We start from the raw sequence: 27553 nt of genomic DNA on the forward strand, positions 1-27553 counted from the left end.
TTGCTCTCCTTTACCTCATAGCGCTCAGACCAGCAGTCTTGCAGGGCCCTGGGCTCCACAGGCTCCATCATCCATACTTTTTGGGCAGGCTTAAACATGACCAGAGTGGCCTTCTGATCATACCACTATTTGATAACTTTCTGACTGGCTTCTAGGTTCACCTTAGCTTGCTTCCAGAAGGGTCTGGGTCCAGAGTGCCAGCATATAGCTGACCACATCCTGGGGGCCTTCCTCGGAGCTTTCTCCCACCCGTCAGTGACCAGTCTGAGACTTCCTCTCACAGCGTGCCCATTCAGAAGCTCAAAGATGCTGAAGCCAACCCCTTTCTGTGGTATCTCTCTGTAGGCAAATAAAAGACTTGGCAGGAGGATGTCCTACTTCCACCTCAATGGCGCCGACAGGTCCATGATCATGCCTTTAAGGGTCTTGTTTAACAAGACCATTAGTTTGAGGGTGAAAGGAGTAAAAAACCTGTAGGTTACCCCACATTCCTTCCACATTGCCTTCATTTACTCTGACATGAAGTATGTATCACGGTCTGAAACCACCTCCTTGGGGAATCCCACATGAGTAAAGATCCCTATCAGATCCCTGGCCACTGCTGATGCAGTTACTGTTCTCAGAGGGATAGCCTCTGGGTACCGGGTGGCATGGTCCACCAAGAACACAATTAACTTTTTGCCCATGGCTGTGTTGGAGTCCAGAGGCTCAACAGTGTCAATGCCCACACTTTCAAAGTGTGTGTAAATGACAGGAAAAGGTTGGAGGGGACTCTTGCCTTTCCCTCCTGGTTTTCCAATGGCACACAAATTTGCATAGGCAAAAAAGTGGTGGCATAGCCTCTCCAAAGTTGAGGATGTTTTATTATAAGATTGTGAGGTCCTCCTTGTCAGAGGCAACCCTACTCAAACTTTTTCCTGTAAGTTTCTCCTTCTTTACAGACCACCACTTAGCAATGGAAACTTTCAAAATAGAGTTTCAAACCTACTTACCAAATACTCAAACCTATGAATCGTTTGTGACCTTAACACATGGTTTGACAAGCCTAATATGCTCCACTCCAGAACAATCCTCACTGGTCTGGACACACTCAACCTACAACAGCTCATTCCCAAAACCACAAACATTGCAGGACACACATTAGATGTTATTGTTCACATTACCGGCCTAGTCACATTCCAAAGAGACATTCTGGTCACATGGTCAGACCACCACATGGTGCATTCCAACAAAATCTCTTATTAATAGGGAATGGATCACTTGTACCTGTGTATTCAGGGTAAGGTATTCTTGCCGTCTTTCTTAAAAAATCCTCATTCACGTACAAAGGCAGAAAGGCGGTACATCTTGATTCTCCGCCTAAATAAAACGTGACAGCATCATCATTGGGTTTCTTTGATATGCTATCCTCCACCCAGAGGAAGAACCACTGGTTATGGCAGTAGTAATAAGTGACAAAAAGTCACCAAATTTTATAAGCCCGGGGCCTTCCAAGGAGAGCGAGCACAAGTCGCGATCACCAGCAGTGCCAGCAGGTCACTATGTCTGCCGGTGCCCCGAGGAAGCCCGCAATCAGGGACGTTAAGCTCTAGGTACTCACTGACCAATGACTTATAAAATTTGGTGAGCCAATGAGATACTCACCTAGGCTGTGATACTACTCAGCCTTCACAACTCTAGGTCCTGAAGAAGGCCCCCGACCTGTCTGGGCAATTGTATGGGGCTGAAACATGTCAACCGCTTACATGGACAATTAAGTGCGTTAGACCAGCAACTTGTCTATACACGCACAACACTGTTTTTACTTTCCTCCATTCCAAGCTGAATAAAGTTACAGTTCAGCCAATGCAAGGATTTTTAACTTACCTCACTTAAGCACCTCCACTTTTTGTCACTGATCACTACTGCTATGACCAGTGGTTCTTCCTCCAGGTAGAGGATAGCATATCAAGGAAACCCAATGATGATGCTGTCATGTTTTATTTACGCGGAGAATCAAGATATACCACCTTACGGCCTTCGTTCGTGAATGACGGCAAGAATACCTTACCCTGATTACGCAGGTAAAAGTGATCTGTTCCCCATTGATAAGAAATTACTACAAGGAAGCCAAATGGATTGCAGCTTCTTCTTCCTCCCCCCTTTTTTGGTTTTGATATAACCTTCCAACAAAAGACAATTCACTCTAGAGATTAACCTTGGAACAATCTGAATTTGGAGGACCTGGAAACCCGCCCGGGTAAATTCCAACATAGATCTGGACACAATAAAATAAACTCAAATAAAAACCTCTATAGTTTTTCCATGAAGCAGCTTTGAAATAATAATCCCACAAAAAACATCAAAACATATCAAAAGTAAAAAAGCCCCTTGGGTGAATGCAGATTTTAAATAACTATAAAACAACAGATGTCAAAACCTGAAACATATGATTCAAAACAAACCTCAAGATGAAATACGCTTACAAATAGGCGCCATTTTGAAAGGTGAGCAGACTAGCTTTAGTGTCTACCTCCCCTGGTGCCTAGTTGATGGACACCACACAGCGGATGTGCAGCAGGTGCGTGCAGCGAGCGTGCCGCTGGCGCGCCATAGGCACACCAAAGACAAGCCCGTCCGCGTCCGGGTCACGGCCAGTGCTAGCCATGCCGCTCAACTGGGTAGCTGTAATTTCATTACCTGGCCTCGTGATTCCCTCCTGGCCTTAAGGGGGAACCAGTGTTTAGGGGACCAGGATGCTAACCTATTGAGTACTGTCCTCCCATACCACTGCAAGGCTTGCAATTTTATTTTAGAGGCACCAGGAGGGACAACCTGTAGATACGGCACGACCCCCTGCTCTCACAGGTTGCAGGATTAGAGCCTGTCTGATTAATTGTAGATCACTGCCTAAACATGTTGACGATATCTGTCTATCGCTGTCGGATAACACCTGGGATGTGATGTTCCTGACAGAAACGTAGCTTAAGGAGGATTCTATTCAGGCCCTGACCCTGGATATCCCCCTTGGCTTTTGCATCGTCTGTGCTAAAAAGAACTGGGCTAAAAGAGGGGGCGAGTTTGCCATTATTCTGAAGAAATTGTGGGAGATCTCCACAACGGAATTGAGAAATATGGGCAATATGGAAGGCCTAAATTTCTGCATAAAGATCTCTCCAACTCTCTGCTTCGTGGGGTTATTGATAAATAATTTACCTGACTGTCCTCATAGTTTTACCCCAGAACCATGCAATCTCATCACTCAGAGATCATTGCAATATGCCAACTTTATGGCCGTAGGAGATTTCAACCTTCACATGAATGATCCCAGCTGCCTCCAGGCCTCTCAGCTAACAATGTCACTCAACGTAGCTAACCTTATGCAGCAGATGAATGCTCCTACCCACAGAGCAGATCATTTTCTAGATCTAATTTTTTCAAACATTCCATCCATGGCAGCTGCGGCTCCCAGTGCTTGGTTTAGGCTGACCACTGCATGGTCCTTTTCTCATTAAGCCTGGAGAAAATAGCCTGGAGAAAACACTACCAAGAGGAGGTATTTGCACTATCTTAAAAAGGAGCTGGAAAAAGCTAACCGCTGATAACCTTGGTTCAGCGTGATCAGTGAGATGACCACAGTTAACTAGGAATCTCAATGACGATTCATCCGCATTTAGCATGTGGATATCTACTACCCTGTAGACAGTGGCACCTATGAGATCAGTTAGGACCCAAGAGAATCCCCATCTGCCCCCTGGTTCTCGGCTGACCGCTACAAGAAAGCCTTAAAAAAGCTTTGCAAACTGATGAGGGAGACTAGAAGGGAATAATTTGTGAAGTGCATTGATAGCATGGAGAATTGTGGTAAAGAAATCTTCAGGATAGTTAGATCCTTTACCAATCATTCTGCGATGGAGGGTAATATACAGAGTTCCCCCTCCCTGAGAATAAAGTTATCGGATTACTTTGAGTAAAAAATACAGATGGTATATGCCTCATTTATGACACAGGCTGAAATGATAGAGCCATAATTACAGGGAATCCTCAATGCCAAGGGCACCCTCTCAGATTTTCTCCCTATCTCCTGGCAGGAATCATTGGATGAAATCCTGAGATGCAAGTCCGGCTCTCCGGAGGATCCATGTCCCCCGAAGCTGTTGAAGACTTTGGTTCACTTGATTAACCCTATTTGAAATCAGATTTGGAATACCTTGCTTTCCACTGACATTTTCTCTGATATTTGAATACATGCTCTGCTACTGCCCCTATTAAAAAAGCTGAACGCTGACCCTACGGAGCTCAGCAACTACTGCCCGATCTCAATACTGCCAGCACCTGCAAAATGCTGGAAAAACTGGTGCAACACCATCTCGCCAATTACATAGAATCTCATGACATCCTGCTTGACACTAAATCCGTATTTCGGCCGGGATTTAGCACTGAGACTGCACTTGTGGAGGTGGCGGATTCTGTAAGAATAACTGTAGTTGCAGGAGCATCAGCAATGCTGGTCTGTCTGCAGCATTCAACATAGTTGCGCAACCAATCCTACCGGCCAGACTCAAACAGCTGGGGTTGTGGGGGGTTTTATTCTCCTGGATCCAGTCTTACCTTGAAGAACGCTCTCAAAGGGTCTTTCTCCAACCTCATCACTAGGAATCTAAGCCACTATAGTGCGGGATGCCTCAGGGCTCCATTTGGGTCCATTGCTCTTCAACACCTATCTTGTGCCACTTTTAACTCTCATTGCTTTTTGGGAAGTGAAGGCAGTCTCGTATGCGGACATAACGCAGATGGTGTTCTTTTTTCAGGATACCTCTCCTGATTCTTTCACCAGATATAAGGGGTGTCTGAAGGACATTTCGAGCTGGATGAACAATAACAGCTTAAAACTTAATGCGGACAAGACGAAGGTCTCCTTCCCCCCCTTGACTTTGGTGGGCAGGTCAAAAGGGATTGTCACCTTTACCAGCAAATGCGGAAAAATACTTGGACATCAGAAGGGAAACAGACCACTCCTTCTCTGCCCAAGTTCATCATGGTTCAGCCTCATGCTTTAAGAAGGCTTTGAGCTGAGAAGTTTAAGGAAAATCTTGCATCTTTTGCCACAGAATAGTCAAAGGGTCTTAGTCCACGCTACAGTGACTTTTAGGCTGAACTACGCAAACTGTCTCTACCTGGGGCTGCCCCACTATCTGATCAATAGATTACAGATGGTACAGAATGCGGCAGTCAGATTAATTAGTCGAGTCCCGTTCTGTCACCAAATCTCTCTCCACATCAGACAACCTCACTGGCTGCCTGTGGCCAAAAGGACAGAGTTCAAGTCCCTGACTCTGGCCTTTCATGCATTGCAAGACAGTGGCCCGGGATATCTCAGACGTATGCTTCGCCTATATCAACAAAAAAACACTCTCAGATCAAACTCCCAGCACCTGCTCTTTGTGCCTCGCTAGGCTAAGTCATGTCCCAATTAGGAGGCAGGTCCTTCACAGTGGGGACGGCCAGACTGTGGAACTCCCTGCCTTCCCATATGCGCTTGATCAAGTCTGAAAGTCAGTTCAGGAAGACCTTGAAGACTTGAATTTTCAGTTAAAGTTAGCACCTATGTTGTATCTCACCTGTTGTGACCGCAAAGCACCGGACACCTCTGCTTGAGGTAGCTGTCATGCTTTACGAATGCTATTATTTATTACATCACAGAATCTGCAAGTCAACAATAAAAAAGCTACTATTCAAGCAGAATCCACAGCGCAATAAAGAATTTTTTAAATACTCACAGAATGTTGCAACCCCAAATACACCAAAGGAACAAATCCCATTTCTCAGGAATTTTGTCACAAAATGACAACTCATTACACATTCAAAGCAACCACTTTGTATTCATACTTAACACGCTAAAAGAAAATACAAGTGCTAACCCTTTTTTAGCAAACCCCTTCAGGGGAAGGTTTACATTGTCTCTGCCCTCCTTCAAAGAACTATCACCAATGGAATTTCTGGATCTTGTCAAAGCAAGCATGCCAGCCGGTTGCTTCTCTGATCCTTATCCCCCATAATTCTTCAAAAACATTCCCCTAACAACTTCAGCAGTCATTCCACTCAGAACACTGATCAGCAACTCATTTTCTAGAAGAATTAAAGAGGCATACTTACGCCAATTATTAAATAAAGCTGGACCCTCAAGAACCTAACAAATTTAGACCTATGGCACACAAACAATCACTGGGCACATTTATGGAAAGAGCAGCTTTTCCCCAGATGTGTGATTTAATTTAGGAAAGCTCCCAACTTTCTGACTACTAAACAGGTTTCCATCCAGAAAGAGACACTGAATAAGCCTTAATCTCCATCTACCATGACCTCGATAATCCCATAACTCCGGAATAAGGTTGCTACACTACTTCTCTTGAACCTTCCAGCTGCCTTTGACACAATGAATCATAACACATTAATCCAAAGACTCAGGGAAGCCAGCATAAAGGGTACAGCTCTCACTTGGATCGCACCTTACCTACAAAAAAGAACAAATGTGATCTATACTGTTGCTTTCACTACAAAATCCTACTGCCTAAAATAAAGAGTTCTTCAAAGCTCAGTGATCTCACCCTGCATTTCAACATCTACGTGAAATACTTACCTGAAATGATCAATGTTTTTAAAATTCACCTGCCACAACTGGGCAGACAGAACACAAACACTTTTTAAATTGGAAAGGAACAAGGACATTGGAAACTTCAAAATCTTTTGTTGCTTCTGGGCAGTTCACCATGAGTGACATGAAGCCACCCAAAATGAACGCCTCAAAAACTGAAATGCTTACCTATGCCAACTGAAAAACGTATGTCCCTCTCTGATCCTGCGTTACAACAAACAAATGATGGAGGGAATGCTGACAATGCAGACATTCTCCCCCAGTCAAGAGATCTGGGTTAAATCCATCGTTCTTTTGCCCACTACACCACCCCAGTTTAGACATGGCCATATGCAAATCAGTCTTGACCCTGTGCCTCATGGGAACAGTCCAGCCCGAACTGCCAAGCCATGTCTTCCCTGGACCGGAATCAAGCATCCTAGGACCGGTTTCTGGCTATCAGCCGTCATCAGCCAGGATAGCTTGACTCCAGTGGCGTAGTGAGCACGGGTCCCACGTCTGGGAATACCCATCCCACTTAGGGCGAAAAGCGTTACAACAAACAAATGATGGACGGAATGCTGACAATGCAGACATTCTCCCCCAGTCAAGAGATCTGGGTTAAATCCATCGTTCTTTTGCCCACTACACCACCCCAGTTTAGACATGGCCATATGCAAATCAGTCTTGACCCTGTGCCTCATGGGAACAGTCCAGCCCGAACTGCCAAGCCATGTCTTCCCTGGACCGGAATCAAGCATCCTAGGACCGGTTTCTGGCTATCAGCCGTCATCAGCCAGGATAGCTTGACTCCAGTGGCGTAGTGAGCACGGGTCCCACGTCTGGGAATACCCATCCCACTTAGGGCGAAAAGCGTTACAACAAACAAATGATGGACGGAATGCTGACAATGCAGACATTCTCCCCCAGTCAAGAGATCTGGGTTAAATCCATCGTTCTTTTGCCCACTACACCACCCCAGTTTAGACATGGCCATATTCAAATCAGTCTTGACCCTGTGCCTCATGGGAACAGTCCAGCCCGAACTGCCAAGCCATGTCTTCCCTGGACCGGAATCAAGCATCCTAGGACCGGTTTCTGGCTATCAGCCGTCATCAGCCAGGATAGCTTGACTCCAGTGGCGTAGTGAGCACGGGTCCCACGTCTGGGAATACCCATCCCACTTAGGGCGAAAAGCGTTACAACAAACAAATGATGGACAGAATGCTGACAATGCAGACATTCTCCCCCAGTCAAGAGATCTGGGTTAAATCCATTGTTCTTTTGCCCACTACACCACCCCAGTTTAGACATGGCCATATGCAAATCAGTCTTGACCCTGTGCCTCATGGGAACAGTCCAGCCCGAACTGCCAAGCCATGTCTTCCCTGGACCGGAATCAAGCATCCTAGGACCGGTTTCTGGCTATCAGCCGTCATCAGCCAGGATAGCTTGACTCCAGTGGCGTAGTGAGCACGGGTCCCACGTCTGGGAATACCCATCCCACTTAGGGCGAAAAGCGTTACAACAAACAAATGATGGACGGAATGCTGACAATGCAGACATTCTCCCCCAGTCAAGAGATCTGGGTTAAATCCATCGTTCTTTTGCCCACTACACCACCCCAGTTTAGACATGGCCATATGCAAATCAGTCTTGACCCTGTGCCTCATGGGAACAGTCCAGCCCGAACTGCCAAGCCATGTCTTCCCTGGACCGGAATCAAGCATCCTAGGACCGGTTTCTGGCTATCAGCCGTCATCAGCCAGGATAGCTTGACTCCAGTGGCGTAGTGAGCACGGGTCCCACGTCTGGGAATACCCATCCCACTTAGGGCGAAAAGCGTTACAACAAACAAATGATGGACGGAATGCTGACAATGCAGACATTCTCCCCCAGTCAAGAGATCTGGGTTAAATCCATCGTTCTTTTGCCCACTACACCACCCCAGTTTAGACATGGCCATATGCAAATCAGTCTTGACCCTGTGCCTCATGGGAACAGTCCAGCCCGAACTGCCAAGCCATGTCTTCCCTGGACCGGAATCAAGCATCCTAGGACCGGTTTCTGGCTATCAGCCGTCATCAGCCAGGATAGCTTGACTCCAGTGGCGTAGTGAGCACGGGTCCCACGTCTGGGAATACCCATCCCACTTAGGGCGAAAAGCGTTACAACAAACAAATGATGGACGGAATGCTGACAATGCAGACATTCTCCCCCAGTCAAGAGATCTGGGTTAAATCCATCGTTCTTTTGCCCACTACACCACCCCAGTTTAGACATGGCCATATGCAAATCAGTCTTGACCCTGTGCCTCATGGGAACAGTCCAGCCCGAACTGCCAAGCCATGTCTTCCCTGGACCGGAATCAAGCATCCTAGGACCGGTTTCTGGCTATCAGCCGTCATCAGCCAGGATAGCTTGACTCCAGTGGCGTAGTGAGCACGGGTCCCACGTCTGGGAATACCCATCCCACTTAGGGCGAAAAGCGTTACAACAAACAAATGATGGACGGAATGCTGACAATGCAGACATTCTCCCCCAGTCAAGAGATCTGGGTTAAATCCATCGTTCTTTTGCCCACTACACCACCCCAGTTTAGACATGGCCATATGCAAATCAGTCTTGACCCTGTGCCTCATGGGAACAGTCCAGCCCGAACTGCCAAGCCATGTCTTCCCTGGACCGGAATCAAGCATCCTAGGACCGGTTTCTGGCTATCAGCCGTCATCAGCCAGGATAGCTTGACTCCAGTGGCGTAGTGAGCACGGGTCCCACGTCTGGGAATACCCATCCCACTTAGGGCGAAAAGCGTTACAACAAACAAATGATGGACGGAATGCTGACAATGCAGACATTCTCCCCCAGTCAAGAGATCTGGGTTAAATCCATCGTTCTTTTGCCCACTACACCACCCCAGTTTAGACATGGCCATATGCAAATCAGTCTTGACCCTGTGCCTCATGGGAACAGTCCAGCCCGAACTGCCAAGCCATGTCTTCCCTGGACCGGAATCAAGCATCCTAGGACCGGTTTCTGGCTATCAGCCGTCATCAGCCAGGATAGCTTGACTCCAGTGGCGTAGTGAGCACGGGTCCCACGTCTGGGAATACCCATCCCACTTAGGGCGAAAAGCGTTACAACAAACAAATGATGGACGGAATGCTGACAATGCAGACATTCTCCCCCAGTCAAGAGATCTGGGTTAAATCCATCGTTCTTTTGCCCACTACACCACCCCAGTTTAGACATGGCCATATGCAAATCAGTCTTGACCCTGTGCCTCATGGGAACAGTCCAGCCCGAACTGCCAAGCCATGTCTTCCCTGGACCGGAATCAAGCATCCTAGGACCGGTTTCTGGCTATCAGCCGTCATCAGCCAGGATAGCTTGACTCCAGTGGCGTAGTGAGCACGGGTCCCACGTCTGTGAATACCCATCCCACTTAGGGCGAAAAGCGTTACAACAAACAAATGATGGACGGAATGCTGACAATGCAGACATTCTCCCCCAGTCAAGAGATCTGGGTTAAATCCATTGTTCTTTTGCCCACTACACCACCCCAGTTTAGACATGGCCATATGCAAATCAGTCTTGACCCTGTGCCTCATGGGAACAGTCCAGCCCGAACTGCCAAGCCATGTCTTCCCTGGACCGGAATCAAGCCCGATACCGGTCCTAGGATGCTTGTTTCCAGTCCAGGGAGGACCTGGCTTGGCAGTTCGGGCTGGACTGTTCCCATGGTGCACAGGGTCAAGACTGATTTGCATATGGCTGGGTTCAAACTGGAATGGCATGGTGAGCAAAAAAACGATGGATTTAGGCCCAGATCTCTGTACTGGGGTGAATGTATGACATTGTTCTGCATTCTGTCCATCAATTGTTGTTTTTGCATTTGTCACCCCGAGTGGGAAGGGTATGCTCAGACGTGAGTCCCTTGCTCTCCATGCCACTGGAATCAAGCTATCCTGGCTGATGAGGGCTGAAAGCCCGAAACCGGTCCTAGGATGCTTGTTTCCAGTCCAGGGAGGACCTGGCTTGGCAGTTCGGGCTGGACTGTTCCCATGGTGCACAGGGTCAAGACTGATTTGCATATGGCTGGGTTCAAACTGGAATGGCATGGTGAGCAAAAAAACGATGGATTTAGGCCCAGATCTCTGTACTGGGGTGAATGTATGACATTGTTCTGCATTCTGTCCATCAATTGTTGTTTTTGCATTTGTCACCCCGAGTGGGAAGGGTATGCTCAGACGTGAGTCCCTTGCTCTCCATGCCACTGGAATCAAGCTATCCTGGCTGACGAGGGCTGAAAGCCCGAAACCGGTCCTAGGATGCTTGTTTCCAGTCCAGGGAGGACCTGGCTTGGCAGTTCGGGCTGGACTGTTCCCATGGTGCACAGGGTCAAGACTGATTTGCATATGGCTGGGTTCAAACTGGAATGGCATGGTGAGCAAAAAAACGATGGATTTAGGCCCAGATCTCTGTACTGGGGTGAATGTATGACATTGTTCTGCATTCTGTCCATCAATTGTTGTTTTTGCATTTGTCACCCCGAGTGGGAAGGGTATGCTCAGACGTGAGTCCCTTGCTCTCCATGCCACTGGAATCAAGCTATCCTGGCTGACGAGGGCTGAAAGCCCGAAACCGGTCCTAGGATGCTTGTTTCCAGTCCAGGGAGGACCTGGCTTGGCAGTTCGGGCTGGACTGTTCCCATGGTGCACAGGGTCAAGACTGATTTGCATATGGCTGGGTTCAAACTGGAATGGCATGGTGAGCAAAAAAACGATGGATTTAGGCCCAGATCTCTGTACTGGGGTGAATGTATGACATTGTTCTGCATTCTGTCCATCAATTGTTGTTTTTGCATTTGTCACCCCGAGTGGGAAGGGTATGCTCAGACGTGAGTCCCTTGCTCTCCATGCCACTGGAATCAAGCTATCCTGGCTGACGAGGGCTGAAAGCCCGGAACCGGTCCTAGGATGCTTGTTTCCAGTCCAGGGAGGACCTGGCTTGGCAGTTCGGGCTGGACTGTTCCCATGGTGCACAGGGTCAAGACTGATTTGCATATGGCTGGGTTCAAACTGGAATGGCATGGTGAGCAAAAAAACGATGGATTTAGGCCCAGATCTCTGTACTGGGGTGAATGTATGACATTGTTCTGCATTCTGTCCATCAATTGTTGTTTTTGCATTTGTCACCCCGAGTGGGAAGGGTATGCTCAGACGTGAGTCCCTTGCTCTCCATGCCACTGGAATCAAGCTATCCTGGCTGATGAGGGCTGAAAGCCCGAAACCGGTCCTAGGATGCTTGTTTCCAGTCCAGGGAGGACCTGGCTTGGCAGTTCGGGCTGGACTGTTCCCATGGTGCACAGGGTCAAGACTGATTTGCATATGGCTGGGTTCAAACTGGAATGGCATGGTGAGCAAAAAAACGATGGATTTAGGCCCAGATCTCTGTACTGGGGTGAATGTATGACATTGTTCTGCATTCTGTCCATCAATTGTTGTTTTTGCATTTGTCACCCCGAGTGGGAAGGGTATGCTCAGACGTGAGTCCCTTGCTCTCCATGCCACTGGAATCAAGCTATCCTGGCTGACGAGGGCTGAAAGCCCGAAACCGGTCCTAGGATGCTTGTTTCCAGTCCAGGGAGGACCTGGCTTGGCAGTTCGGGCTGGACTGTTCCCATGGTGCACAGGGTCAAGACTGATTTGCATATGGCTGGGTTCAAACTGGAATGGCATGGTGAGCAAAAAAACGATGGATTTAGGCCCAGATCTCTGTACTGGGGTGAATGTATGACATTGTTCTGCATTCTGTCCATCAATTGTTGTTTTTGCATTTGTCACCCCGAGTGGGAAGGGTATGCTCAGACGTGAGTCCCTTGCTCTCCATGCCACTGGAATCAAGCTATCCTGGCTGACGAGGGCTGAAAGCCCGAAACCGGTCCTAGGATGCTTGTTTCCAGTCCAGGGAGGACCTGGCTTGGCAGTTCGGGCTGGACTGTTCCCATGGTGCACAGGGTCAAGACTGATTTGCATATGGCTGGGTTCAAACTGGAATGGCATGGTGAGCAAAAAAACGATGGATTTAGGCCCAGATCTCTGTACTGGGGTGAATGTATGACATTGTTCTGCATTCTGTCCATCAATTGTTGTTTTTGCATTTGTCACCCCGAGTGGGAAGGGTATGCTCAGACGTGAGTCCCTTGCTCTCCATGCCACTGGAATCAAGCTATCCTGGCTGACGAGGGCTGAAAGCCCGGAACCGGTCCTAGGATGCTTGTTTCCAGTCCAGGGAGGACCTGGCTTGGCAGTTCGGGCTGGACTGTTCCCATGGTGCACAGGGTCAAGACTGATTTGCATATGGCTGGGTTCAAACTGGAATGGCATGGTGAGCAAAAAAACGATGGATTTAGGCCCAGATCTCTGTACTGGGGTGAATGTATGACATTGTTCTGCATTCTGTCCATCAATTGTTGTTTTTGCATTTGTCACCCCGAGTGGGAAGGGTATGCTCAGACGTGAGTCCCTTGCTCTCCATGCCACTGGAATCAAGCTATCCTGGCTGACGAGGGCTGAAAGCCCGAAACCGGTCCTAGGATGCTTGTTTCCAGTCCAGGGAGGACCTGGCTTGGCAGTTCGGGCTGGACTGTTCCCATGGTGCACAGGGTCAAGACTGATTTGCATATGGCTGGGTTCAAACTGGAATGGCATGGTGAGCAAAAAAACGATGGATTTAGGCCCAGATCTCTGTACTGGGGTGAATGTATGACATTGTTCTGTATTCTGTCCATCAATTGTTGTTTTTGCATTTGTCACCCCGAGTGGGAAGGGTATGCTCAGACGTGAGTCCCTTGCTCTCCATGCCACTGGAATCAAGCTATCCTGGCTGACGAGGGCTGAAAGCCCGATACCGGTCCTAGGATGCTTGTTTCCAGTCCAGGGAGGACCTGGCTTGGCAGTTCGGGCTGGACTGTTCCCATGGTGCACAGGGTCAAGACTGATTTGCATATGGCTGGGTTCAAACTGGAATGGCATGGTGAGCAAAAAAACGATGGATTTAGGCCCAGATCTCTGTACTGGGGTGAATGTATGACATTGTTCTGCATTCTGTCCATCAATTGTTGTTTTTGCACCTCTCTGATCCTGGCCTTATCATCTAGGATCACTACTGGAAAAATACAAGAAGGTAAGAAACCTTGGATTTATCATGGACTCTAAGCCGTCCATGAATGCTCAAGTGGATAAGCTATCTATATCAAGCTTTCAAAGCATACAAATGCTCCAACGCATGTTCCCACACCTAGGAACCCCCCACAAGGTCCATGTGACAATCTCTCAGGTCTCATCAAAACTAGACTACGCTAATGGTCTATATCATGGCTCACCATCATCAACCATAAGAGCATTACTGAGAATTCGGAACTCTTCTGCCAGACTGCTACTAAATGTAAAGCCACAAGCCCATATCTCCACTGCCTTAAGGGCCCTCCACTGGATACAAGTTGCCAGAATATTCACCTTCAATCTGCTTTTTATTACCCACTATGTAAGACATGTCTATGGACCATCTTTCAAGAGGAAGAAAATCACAAAGTACATCCAACTAAGAAACCTATGATCTTGACTGGCACCCCATCTAAAAATCCCAGCTTGCAGAAAATAAAACATGGGTGGAACATCTTTCTCTGTGCAAGCAACTAAACTAGGGAATTTGTTACTCCCAAACATGAGATCCACTGACAACCTTCACAGGTTCAGAATACTTCTCAAGGCTCTTCCCTAGATAAATACTCACAATGCAATAACGTACAGCAATAGTATGAACGAAACATTGAAAAAATAAGTACATTTTAAGTGGACACCTACGACTGGCTATGTTAATATGGTTACAAGCACATAGAATATCTGGTACTTGCGTTTATACATTGTCTAAGGATATAAGAATTATATATAGAGAAAAATAATACTTACAATCTGCTATTGCTAGGACAATACATGTATGTTCAAACATTAAATATAGATTTATTGCTATAGGATGTTGATAACATATATGCATATGAGTGTCTGTATATGAATTTTATGCTTCCTTGTATGATTCCAGCGTGTGCAAATATGATTACATGGTAGCTACTTGTGCCTATGCATATTGTTTTCGTGATTTCCTTAAGGGTATAAAATATATTTATTATATACAAAATTAAATTAAATTTAAAAAATGTACGAATATTTAAACATGGTAAAATATGCCTGTCTCGTTATGTGGAAGAGGCTGTCTATATAAATGCGTGTATGTGTATGGGTTTATGCTTCAGTTTATAAGGACATACATATACAGAGAAATGAATAATTAACAGCCTATATGTAGGCACAACATACATATCTAAGTCTGACAATGTATATATTATCACATTTGTACATATTTATGTGTGTGTGTGTGTGTGTGTGTGTGTGTGTGTGTGTGTGTGTTGCCTTGTATAGAGATATGACTAAGTATTATGTGCATATTTGTGTCTACATATTTCTATACATACATGTATATACTTAGATGTAGGTGTGTTTATGTTTCTATACATTTATATATTAATTATATATATATAATACATATATATATATAATATATATAAGACTCTTTCTTCTTTTCTATCTAATTCATCCAAGTAAGAGGCTCACATGACAACCCCTCCCAATAACATCTCCTTCTTCCTTTTAGTAATCCATGCCAAATATTCTTTTTTAAGTTCAAAAGATCTTTATTAGAGAAGTAAAGGTGTCAATACATAAGAAAAACTAAAGCATAACAGCAATGTAATAAGTAGAATAAACATGACTGTGGAAATAAACATGAAACTAAGAGATAACAAATAATTGAGGCTATATAACAGAAATCAGTACTGGAAATAATATGCAATAAAAAAAATTATGGAAAATGCAAAGGAACAAAAAAGGAACAAAAAAGGTCAATCAGGGAGGCTTGGGGACCTCCTGCTGAAAGGGAGGCAAATGAGACGAGCGCTTAGCGCAAATGTCAAGGTACAAAGTCACAGGTAGCCAAAGGTCATGTCGTTTTTTAGCCAGACTAAGGGGATAGATAAGAACGGTATCTAGCCTGTGATTATGGCATACATTGTACCACCATGCTCTAAAAGAGATATTAGCAAAATGTTTCCAATTTACAGTAATTTGCTGGAATGCAACAGCTAGCAACAAGTCAACAATCTGCACATTAAAATCAACATCTGTCCAGCAGGAAGAGAGACTTCCTAAAAAAACATTGACAAAGGAAAAGGGAAATGTAGTGTGAAATATGGCATTAATCTGGGCCCAAACTTGTTTCCAAAAATTGTTCACAGCAGTACATGAAAAAAGCATGTGAAAAAGAGTAGCCTTGGGAGTCGAGCAGGACCAACAATGGTCAGGGATTAAAGGAAACCTCTTATTCAACATATGGGGTGAAAAAAGAAGTCTGTTATAAATTTAAAAAAGGGTTTGCGTAAGGGAGGCAGCCCTGGATGATTTGCGAAGTTTGGTCCACACTTTATCCCAAAGAGAGGTGGGCCAAGAGATATCAAGATCAGATTCCCATTGTTCCTCTACCGTGGATTTTGGCCTGGGGGTGAGAGTCTTGTGAAATGAGCGGTAAATTAATGAGGCAGTATTATAAGTGCGAAGCAAGGAGTGAAGGCGTAGAGCGGGGTTGGACGGATCGGGCTGGGCGGGAGAGTTGGAAAGTTGGATATAGGTGGACATTACTGCATTCTTGAGCGTGAGGTACTTACGGGCAAAGGAGGAGGGAAGGTTGAAATGATGGCAAAGAACAGAGAAAGGTAAGAAATCAGAGCCACAAAAGAGGTGGGATACCCAGATCAGTCCTATTTGCCTCCAAGATTTCCAATAAAAGGGCTTGTGATTAATGAGGATGCTATTGTTATACCAAATGGTGGTATTGAGAAAATCGGCTACAGAAGAAGGAGGGCTTGGGGAAGTGGAAAGAAGAAGCTTGGTGGTGAATTTCTGGATGGGAGTGGAAATGAGCTGGGGTTTACGAGAAAATGAGAGATATTCAGCGAAAGTAAAGGGGGATAGAGAAAGACGCTCAATAACAAGCCATAAAGGGGGAGAATCAACAGGCTCTCGCAACCAAAGGGAAGCTTGTCGTAGAAGGAAAGCTTTGTGGTAAGTGGGAAAATCTGGAAAATTGACCCCACCTTCTGATTTGGGGAGTCGTAGTCTGTACAAGGACATACGCGCTTTTTTGCCTGACCAGAGGAAAGAAGAAAGAATAGTGTTGATTTTCCTAAAAAATCTAGCTGGAATAGGAATTGGAATGTTGGAAATAGTGTAAAGAACTATTGGGGAGAGCATCATTTTAATCGTGTCGAGGCGACCCCACCAGGAAAGGTAAAGTGGGTGCCACCTGGAAGTAAGGTCAGACAGTCTCTGGGTACATTTGCTAAGGCATAGTGAGACAGTGTCTGAAAGGGAGGGGGTAATATGCAAACCAAGATATTTGATATGCGAGGCATTCCAAGTGAAATTGGACGTAAAGAAATCAGGTTTGAAGGTGAATTTTGTGAGGGGTAAAATTTCACATTTGTCATTATTCAACTTATAACCGGAAATTTGGGAGTACTCATGGACTTCAGTTAGAAATGCAGGAATGGAGATGGCAGGGTTGGAAATAAAGAGAAGGATGTCATCTGCATAGGCAGCAAGTTTAATGTTTGTTTGAGAACAGTGGAAACCGTGCAGATTAGGATTTTGGCAAAGTTTTGAGAGGAAGGGTTCTAAAGCCAGATTAAAAAGGAAAGGGGAAAGGGGACAGCCCTGACGGACTCCTCTACCTAAGATGAAGAAAGAAGAGATTAGGCCATTAGCACAAACCGCCGCTCTGGGATTGGAATAAAGGACAGAAACAGAGGAAATAAAATTAGGACCAAACCCGAACCATCTGAGGGCGGAAAAAAGAAAAGTCCACTCTACTCTGTCAAACGCTTTTTCTGCGTCCAAAGCAATTGCTGCTAACGAATCTTGGAATCGTGAGGATTTGGACAGGACATTAAAAAGAAGTCTGGTATTGTCTGTGATGAAACGACCTTTAACAAATCCCGACTGCTCTGGGCCCAATAAATCAGGAAGAAAGGGGTCTAGTCTTATGGCAAGGGATTTAGCGTATATCTTGTAATCAATATTGACTAAAGAGATTGGTCTATAATTCTTGCAATACTGGGTATCTTTTCCTTCTTTGGGTATTATGCATATGTGGGCGTCTGAGAAAGTGCCAGAGGAAGTACCACTAAGGACAAAAGAATCAATAAGAGAGTGTAATCTGGGTAGTAGTAATTTAGAGAATTGCAAATAAAATTCAACGGTAAATCCATCTGGACCCGGAGCCTTATCCTTCTTAAGTGACTGAAGCGCAGTGGGTAGGTCGGAACTGGAGATGGGCGTTTCAAGAGTGGATAAGTCAACAGGAAAATTGGGGGGAGCCTGAATGCTGGAGAAGAAGTTAGCAAGGGATTGGGGAGTAGGGTGAGTTTCAGAAGAGTAAAGCGTAGCATAAAAGCGGGAAAATTCTTCTAAAATATCGGCATCTGTGTGTCTTAAAACAGAATTAGCATCAAAAACAGACTCAATATTCAGTTTGTGTTGATTAACTTTTAAATAATTGGCTAAAACCTTCCCCGCTCTGTTCTTACCGTCAATAACATTTTGAACTAGATTTTAACAGATATAACGAAGCATCATCAGTGGATTGTTTGTTAAATTGCATCTTAGCTTCAATAAGAGTAGTCAAACCTTCCTGCGAATGGGAGGTATAACAGGAGTGCTCCAGTTTTTTAATCGTAAGGAGGAGATCACTAGTACGCTTGCGAGCGGTTTTACGCTTTTTAGCCACAAAATCAATGATGAAACCCCTGGCTGCAGCTTTGTAAGCGTCCCAAATAACATGCTTGGGCACATCGGGCGTATCATTGATGGCAAAAAATTCTGTGGTAAATTCAACAAAGGAGGTAGTAAATTTGGGATCAAGAAGGAGAGTGTTATTAAAGCGCCATCGCTTTGGCCCAGTGGCCTTGGGTAAAACATCAATGTTAACCAAAACAGGGGCATGATCAGAGAACAAAACGGGGCCAATATCGGCGTGAGTGAGGGACTGAGAGATATGATGGGAAAGAAAAATATAATCAATGCGGGACTGGGATTGATGGGATGGGGAGTAAAAAGTAAACTCTTTGGTAGTAGGATTGCATAGACGCCAGGCATCAACGAGTTTGTGCTGGGAGACTGCCTGAACAAACAATTTGTGAGACTTATTAGGGACATAGGATGCTTTGGAATGCCTATCCAAAAAGGGGTCATGGGGTAAGTTGCAATCTCCTGCCATAATGAAATTATCGTCAATGTATTCAGAAATACGGGAAGCCATTGTGCGCCAAAAGGTGGGGTCACCACCAGTAGGTGCGTAAATGTTGAGAAGGGAGATGGGAATACCCTTCGAGGAAAGTTTGACATACAACCATCTGCCCTCGGGATCTGACTCAGAAGACAAGAGAGAGTGAGAGAGAGATTTGCGAACTAACACAGCCACACCATTTCTTTAACCATCCCCAGGGGCAGAGAAAACATCACCAACCCAACCCCTCTTGAGCTTAGCAGCTTCAACATCAGACAAATGTGTTTCTTGCAAGAAGGCAATGTCTACATTCAATTTGGCTAGATGAGAAATAATTTTTTGCCTCTTAATGGGAGAATGAAGACCTTTAACATTCCAGGATACAATACGCACTGACATTAAAGATTATTAAAAGAATAATACAAAGAGGGAATAAAACATTGAGAGAAAGCCTCGTGAAAAATAAATGACGTAGGAAAAAGAAAGAAAGAAAAAGAATAGAGAAGAAATGAAATGGACAGAAGCAGGAAGAGGAAGAGAAGACTGAGAAATACCATAAAGATAGAGGAAAACCAAAGTGTTACTAAGATCAGTGAAACGACAAGGTAAAGTCCGGAGATAGTGATAATAAAGGTCCAATGAAAGAGAAAACAGAACATGCGCAAAGAGACCAATGAAAAAACAAGATGAGAGAGAGAACGGCCAAAAGGAAAGGAAAGTAAATATAAGTCATAGGAGAGGTGAAGTGACAAGGGAATGAAGTGTATAATGAGAATGAAGCATGACCGAGGGAGCCAATGAAAGGTGAGGAGAAAAGGGGCAAGAGAGAGAGAAGAGGAAAAAGGTCGCAAAAAAGGTAATGACACCAATAAACCTGAAGACATGAAGGGAAAAATCGAGGTCAATAGAAATAGAACAAAAACAGACATATCATAAAGGATATGAGGAATACTTACAAGGGGTAAATTAGGAGAGGTACGGTCAGGAACAGGAACATGCAAAAACGTACGTGGAGACGAGGGGAGGGAGGTAGGACCAACTGGAGAAGGCAGGACACTCGGGGTCAGCGAGACATCCGACCAGAGGAACAAGGTGAAACGCTGAACATTGAGCTGCGAGGGAAGAAAAATAACAAGGTTAGGCAACGGCAAACGACAGAGACATTAGACAAGCAAAGGATAGGGCGGACCAAGAAACTGTGACGTAAATAACAAACATTTCTGTAAAAAGTATAAACTCATCAAGAACACACATAAGTCAAAGAACATTTGAGTTAGAAAAATCAGCAACAACTGAAAACTGGAACAGCATAGTACAACTTCGGAAAGAGTCACGGTGGGAGAGAAGAGGAAGGCCCAGAGAGCTCCATGTCAGACTGGCTGCAAGAGTTCAGGAAACTTCGAAGTCGCGTAGGCTCCTCATATGTCGTGTTTTTATTATTGTAGGTGACTTTAAATAAGCAAGGGTGGAAGAGACCGTATCGGGCACCAATGGAGCGAAGGTCAGGTCTCATGTCCAAAAAGGCCTTACGTCGGTTCGCAGTGGCTCTGGCATAATCCTGCGCAAAGAACAGATTGGAACCCGACCATGTGAGACGAGGAGAGGCTCTGGCTGCTGAAAGAACTTTCAGCAGATCTGTATACTCCAGAAAATACATTATTACACCCCTGGGCTTCGTTGGTGTGGATAGAGAGGAGGAAGCTCTTCCAAGCCTGTGGGCGCGCTGGATATTGAGCGGTGGGTCTTCGGGTAAGTGTAAAAGCTTGGGAAGAAATGACTTGAAAAAATTGATGGGGTCACTCCCCTCGCATCCTTCCACCAGGCCGTAAAGGCGAAGATTGTTGCGCCTGTTTCGATTTTCCAAGTCCTCCATCTGCTTCTGGAGAGAGGAGACTTGCGCATGCAGATGGGTGACTTTGGCTGCAGAATCCTGAAGAGAAGAGACATCACGCTCCACTGACGACACTCTTTCATCCATTGAAGCCCAGTTGTCAGTAAGGACCTGCAACTTAGCTTTGGTTTCTTCCATAAAAGGGCGCAAGGCCCGTATCTCTTCAAGGAGTAACTCCATCGAGATGGTCGAAGAGGACTTGGGAGGCGAAGGTGGATCTTTTTTCAACCTCTTAGGCATCGTTTTTGCTGAAGACTGTGAAGAGGCTTCCATATGTGACGTCATCTCACTGGGAGGTAGAGACTGGGAGGCTTCTAAATGGGCCAATTCCGTGAAAAGCCTGGAGTTCTTAATATAATTGCGCTTATGGACCTTGCTGGAACAATCAGCCATCGATTCGTCTCTGAAGTGAAGGTTCACCGGGGACACACCGGAAGACTGGAAACGAAACAGGCACCTTGCGGGAGCAAAAGAGCGTGAAAAATAAAATAAAAATAAAAGAGAGGCAGCTAAAAAGAGTTGGCGAAAAAATATGCCAGGCCAGAAAGAACAAAAATACCAAGAGCCAGGAGAAGCAGATTAAAGTCTAAAAATGGCTGCCGGGTTTGAGGAGAAGAAGAAATGCCCATTACGTCATAAAAAAGCCGTGCAAATCAAGAAAAAGTCACCTGGAAATACTTGGCTGTGGCATCTGTGTCACCCATAGTGCTGTGATCAATGCAGGTCTGTAGAAACATCCAGGACTTCAAAGCGCGTTAGACGCGCTGCTGAGGGGATTTCAGGCATGCAGGAAACAAAATGGCGGTCGCGGCCGTTACAGAGCCGCCACCGGGACCAAAAGGGACAGCAGAGTCAGCAGGAAGACCATCACGGCGGCAGAAGAGGGCTCAGGACATGCCCGTCACCTTGAAACTGCCGAGGCTTCCCTGCAATGGTCGCGTGTGACGCGCGAAACCGCCGGTGAACCTTGGCTCGGACGGAGCTCTACTCCGGCGTCGCCATTCTCCTCGGGCGCCTAGCCACGCCCCCCCATGCCAAATATTCTATCCCGCTTGAAAACACTTAAATACCTGAAATCCCAAGAGCACATGGTTGACACAACTAATCGTACAAGGAAAAGGAAACATATATAACTAACCTACTACCTAATTACCTCGATCGTGCTACTCGCAGCAAATCACTTCAACGCTTCGTCAGGTGGTGTAAAAGTTATACAATTGCAAATGCTTTTTGCATGCGTGTTTCTTAGGTATTTGTATATTTTTCATATTTTATGAGGTAAAATATCACCAGCTAGAATATAGTGGTAGTGCATGGGCAAAAAACACCACCACCCCTATTTGAGCCCAGCTGCCATAATTTAAATGACCCCTATCGTGCGTATTATGAGAACCTGAACTGTACAAAGGGAGTTTTCTTGTTATTCAAAAATACATGTTTCAAGGATGATATGTAATTCTACTGGCCAATCTTATGATATTAAATTAGAGGGGTAGAACAGGACACCATCAACTCCACGCATCTACCGACAATATGAGAATGTGTTAACCGGTTTGGCATCAATGCCCCAGTTGTTCAGTTTTCCTAACACACACTTCATTCAATCAAAGCGGTTTCTATGGTGTTTGAGTTTTGCACATCTCACTTTTCTTCCTTTGGCTATTGGTGGCCCATTGTTCTGCTCGCTTAAATTGCATTTCGAAGGTTTTTGACATGCTCGAGAAGATGAGCTTTCGAAATCCAGTCTTTGAGCTGTGTACACATCATTTAATGTATATCCCTTCTTAAGAAACACGAGAAACGCATAGGTACCTCACTCTTTCCAGCTGTTTCCCGTTAACTTCCAATAGAATAAAGCTCGCTTTGAGTGTGCGCCATTGTTCTCGGCCAATAGAGTTTTGCTAATCCTATTTTAGTGAACGCTCAGATGGACGAGTGTTCCGGACGCTATGTCTGGTGTGCACCTTCCTATAGCATTTTGAAAGCGTCCTATAGCATTTTAAAAGCGTTTGGAACGTACTCTCTGTAAATGCATTTCTCGGATCGAGCGCGGTCTTGACTGCACAGTGGAATTCTTTTTCTTAGAATGTGAAATGACTTCCTTTTCCATAGCATCGTCATCAACTCATTTGAATGGCAGAGTTGCAACAGCTGGAGCCTCTACGGAACTAACTACTTTGTATATGAACCAACTATTTTTAGGCATGGATGTGGTAATGGTGCTTCTTTGTTGTTTAGGACAAGTGTCTTGTCAAGACAGTTTTGCAGTTGCTTTGAACTTTAAATGATTTCCTGGAACGGATGAAGAGCATTGGGGAGCCATTGTTTGTTTCCCGACGCCATGAAGCTGACAACTGCTGCCAGTCTGGCTGCTGCACGAAAACCCCTCTTCACCCCGAGACGTGCTTGGCTTTGGACATGCTCCTGAATCCTCTGGATGTGAGGTAATTCTTTTTCTTTACATTTTCGGTGGCACTACACTGGAAAGAAGGCATTGTCTAGGAGAATCATAGACTCGTTATTTAATACTAGGGGAACTTAATTTTCTCAATTCGTGTCAATAAATAAAAATAACATATTTCACCATTGGACTGCACTCCATATTTCTGCCATTTTTGAGGGCTTTCAGCTTCAGCCATCCCGTTTATAAAGTGATATCAGTTTATTATTCAGCGACATGCAGTTCTTCGGGAATCTTGATTCACGAATTTCTAGTCACTTGTGTGTGTTGAATAGTAATTTCTCCTTTCATCGCAGACAAGATGAATTAGGGGTGTTTAGAATGTTTTTTTAAATTTCCTATTTCCTTCCGTATTAAGTTTTAATTTGTTCTTTATGAAAATGAATGCATTGCTTGGATACTTCATTTTGTAGACTCTATATTGGTGCTCTTGTTTTTTATTGTTGCTCTTTTTTTTATAGTTGCTCTTGTTTTTTTTTATTGGGTGACGAACAATACTTGCAAAGTGTAGTTGTTCCTCTCTTGAGTCTGCCTTTCTTTACACTAAATTCTAGAATATCTTTTTATATCCATTTCTCACGTTTTTCTGCCAGATTATTCAATGCAAGCAAGATGCTCCTCTTCTCAAGTAGCGAAAATTTCCAATTGTCTAAATGTTATTGTTTCTTTTCACCAGTGGCGGCTCGCCGAGGGAGTGCTGCGTGGCGGGGGAGGGGCAGGCTGGGCGGGTAGTGGAGTCCGACATACGACGGACAGGAGTAAGGTAAGTAATTACATAAATAAAACTATTTACCTTGCGCTCACTGCATCGCCAACTCGGCGATGCAGTGCGCACAAGGTAAATTGTTTCATTTATTTAATTACTTACCTTACTCCTGCCTGTCGTATGTTGAACTCCACTACACTCCTGCCCCACCCCACCCCACCGCCCTGCAGCACTCCCTCAGCAAGCCACCACTGTACTGCTCTTCACTCTTCAAAATAACTCTTAACTTTAAGTTTAACAATTCAACAATGAAGACTTTCTTCTTCCCTTCTTCTACTTTCAAGTCATCTCACAATGTTTCATTCAATTTGTGCTCCATTGCCTTTGTCCACTTGCAATTGGCAATATACAGTCGATCTAATTTTTTCTATTTTTGCCAAGGTTTGTTTCATATGATTGATGGTTCCGGATAAAAATGTACAATTAAGAAGAACTTATGAATGCCATTTCACAATGCTGACACTTGGGGTGAGTACTTACTAGCCTAATCCTCTCATGTTTGGTGATGGAATAATATTGTAATTCTCCTACACACTGTTAAGAATCAGCTTTACTTATCTGATTTGAAACGTCAACCTTGAATATTTGCCTCAGTCATGGTAATATGTGATGTGTCCATCCAGACACATTAGGCCAGATTATCAAAGGTCTTTTGTGTTCACAAATGCTACTTAACTTGTGACCATCAATTAGATTCTTTCTATATACTAAATGTAAGAAAGTGGATTATTAGTTAAAGCGGATAGTAGTTCTTAACCCCTTCCCTTTGGGGGTAAATCCCCTGCGGTGCGGGGGGGTGGGGGTCGCGGTGCCGCTGTGCTCGTGACAAGCTCAGCTCATCATGACTCACAGTTGAGCTGTGCTCATGCGAGCTGAGCTCGTCACGACCCCGCCCACTGATTAATTCTCCCACAAAGGCAGGGAATTAATCGTGTGTGGGCGGGCCGCAGACGTTATAACGAGCTCAGCTCGTCATGAGCACAGCTCCACTGAGCACTCAACGAGTTAACACATATATCTCAAAATTTTAAACCTGAGCTGAACCCTTGGTACCTGTAGCACAAAGCAGACAGGCTTAAATTAAGGAAAATGTGTAAAGTATTTATCAGTACCAAAACAGTTAAAAAGTAGAAAACACAACACAGTAAAAATCCTCCAATTTAAATAAATAGAGAAAAGTTTAATGAACAACTAGACACCAAAACAATACAAATCTTCCCATGATGGAGCATGAGTTGATACAAGGGTCAGGTTCTTCCTGGTAGAAGTTTACTCTGACTTAGTTATTTTCCTGAAGAAAAGGTCTCATCTATTGGTGTCAGCTGAATCTTAAGAGTGGATTGACAACAGTGGCTGGCTCAAGAGAAGGACTTCAGTGGGAGCCTCAGCTCTGGCAGGAAGTTCGAGAATCTCAGTGTCAATGGCAGGAAAACTACAAATAGTACGATCTCAGGGCCCATGAATGTGTTGTCTTCATCAGGGTGTTTATCAGCATTGATCCTAGTAAAACCCTCTACTCTCCAGACTTAAAAAAGTTTCTGGAAGTCAGAATCTTCTCAGTGGGGCAAACCAGCAAGTTGAGTCCAACTGGCAGTTCAGCATTGCCAGTCCAGTGGTAGCCTCCAGTTATTTTTTTTAAAGTTCAGACTAACACTAGCTAAAGGTCCACAACATTTTGGCCACCATTTGGGGGTTAAGATTCCATCTCTCAGAATCCACCACCAGCGCCCAAGGCAAATCTTGTTGGAATTGGTCAGCTGATTTGAGCTTCTTGCAGCTTTTGTGTTCCTGGAGCTGAACAGTAGGCAAGCCAACTAGCTTTGAAATCCACACTTCTGTCCTTGGTACAAATGGGCAGAAAGTCCAGACCTTGAGGTTTCTCTCCACAAGGTCAACAGCAGTTCAAGTTTGCAGCACTTCCTGTGTATTTTAATGCAAAAGATCCCACAGTGCCCCTCTCTACCTAAAACTAATATGGCAGAATCTTATTTCCCTTGTGCAGAACTCTGAGCACACCCTAGGATGTGTCTAAGAAAATTAGAGAAGCTCCACTACAAACCAGTTTTGAAATAGGTTTTCCTTTACTGGGATTGGTGCCACTCAGATTGCTTGGAAAAGGGCAGGAGTAGGTGTACATGTAAGTTACATCTACCAGTGACAGGGGCTGCCCCTTTGGAGCTTGAGCAGTTGTTGAGTAAACCCCCAGGCCATCCTGTCAGTTAGGGTCACACCTCCTTTCAGCCAAGGCCCTTATTTACCTTTCCAGGGAGCTTCTAACACCTCCTTGCAGTGGGCCAGCAGGTTGTCAGCTGCGTAATAACTCAACATAGCTTCTCCCTTTCAAACGCACGTTAAATCTTTTCATGATTTCACACATATTGTCCACTATTGTCTGGGTTCCGAATCAAAAGTATCAAAATATCTTTTAAGAAATGTACCCTGTGTGTTTTTGTGTCAGAAATGTTGTGGAGCGTTGACACCGTCCACCTGGGTAAGGCCACTATAGGGTTTACGAAGGAAAATGCACACTTTGTAAAAGTGGTTTTTCCATAATACCAATTTAAAATTCGATTTGACCATTTGATTGGATTTTAAATTACGATTAGTTTGAGTCCATGAATAAATGTTTAAGCTGTTTCCAAAATGAAGTTATGCGTTATAAGGTCCATGCCTTATTGAAAGTTAGGGTCTACCTTACGGACGACTTTTAAGCTTCAGAAAAGAACGTCTACTCCTAGCAAAAGGTTTAGTTTCATAGGTTGAATTTGCAGTTTTGAAATGACACATTCAAAGCTGCAGAGGCAGACATGGAAACATGCTTTACATTGTTACTTTAGTGGGGGTGCTATAGGTGCTGCAGTCCACTAGTAACAAATAACTTACAGGCCATAGGTACACAGAGTTCCATATACCAGGAACTTATAGGTAAGTTAAATATGCCAATCTGGTCTTAGCAAATTCTACATGATTTTGGTGGTCAGAGCACACACACTGAGTGCTGGACAGCAGTGCCCTCATGGTCAAAGTCCATAAACCAGCATAAAATCAAGCCTAAGTGGGAGTGACTGCACAAAATGGCCATTTTCTTACACTAAATCCATTTTGTGAGTTGTGAAAGTGTTTCCGACTTGCATAATGGCTTTTAAAATCCATTCCAAAAATCAATTAGGATGTGGAACAATATGGGTATCTTGTCCTAACTACAAGTCACAATGGCATGCATCAATGATTTGGACTGCTGCTGTGGTCAGAAACCATTGATCAGTTACTGATAACTTAAAGGAGATGTTAAGTGATTCTCAAAGGGAAGGTGTCCCTAAGGATGTTCCACTTGGCTGGGTTTTCTTAATCCTATGTTTATGTTTAGGGATTTATAAAGCACATAGCTGCCCAGGGGCTTCCCAGCGCTGGCGGTCAGATCTGATG

The 27553-nt window shown here is 44.8% G+C and overlaps 1 protein-coding gene across 1 annotated transcript in view; it reads left to right on the forward strand.

The window, feature by feature from the left end:
* Window positions 1-27553, forward strand: part of LOC146829121 (protocadherin-20-like) — a 284916-nt gene that overhangs the window by 17738 nt on the left and 239625 nt on the right. Inside the window, exons 2-3 of the mRNA XM_085606656.1 lie at window positions 23139-23344; window positions 24509-24595. Coding sequence (XP_085462782.1) covers window positions 24527-24595 — 69 coding nt within the window. The 5' untranslated portion in view covers window positions 23139-23344; window positions 24509-24526. The remainder of the gene's footprint in view (window positions 1-23138; window positions 23345-24508; window positions 24596-27553) is intronic.

The sequence above is a fragment of the Triturus cristatus genome, chromosome 5_2 (genome assembly GCF_964204655.1).
Source record: "Triturus cristatus chromosome 5_2, aTriCri1.1, whole genome shotgun sequence".
Classification (NCBI taxonomy): Eukaryota; Metazoa; Chordata; class Amphibia; order Caudata; family Salamandridae; genus Triturus; species Triturus cristatus.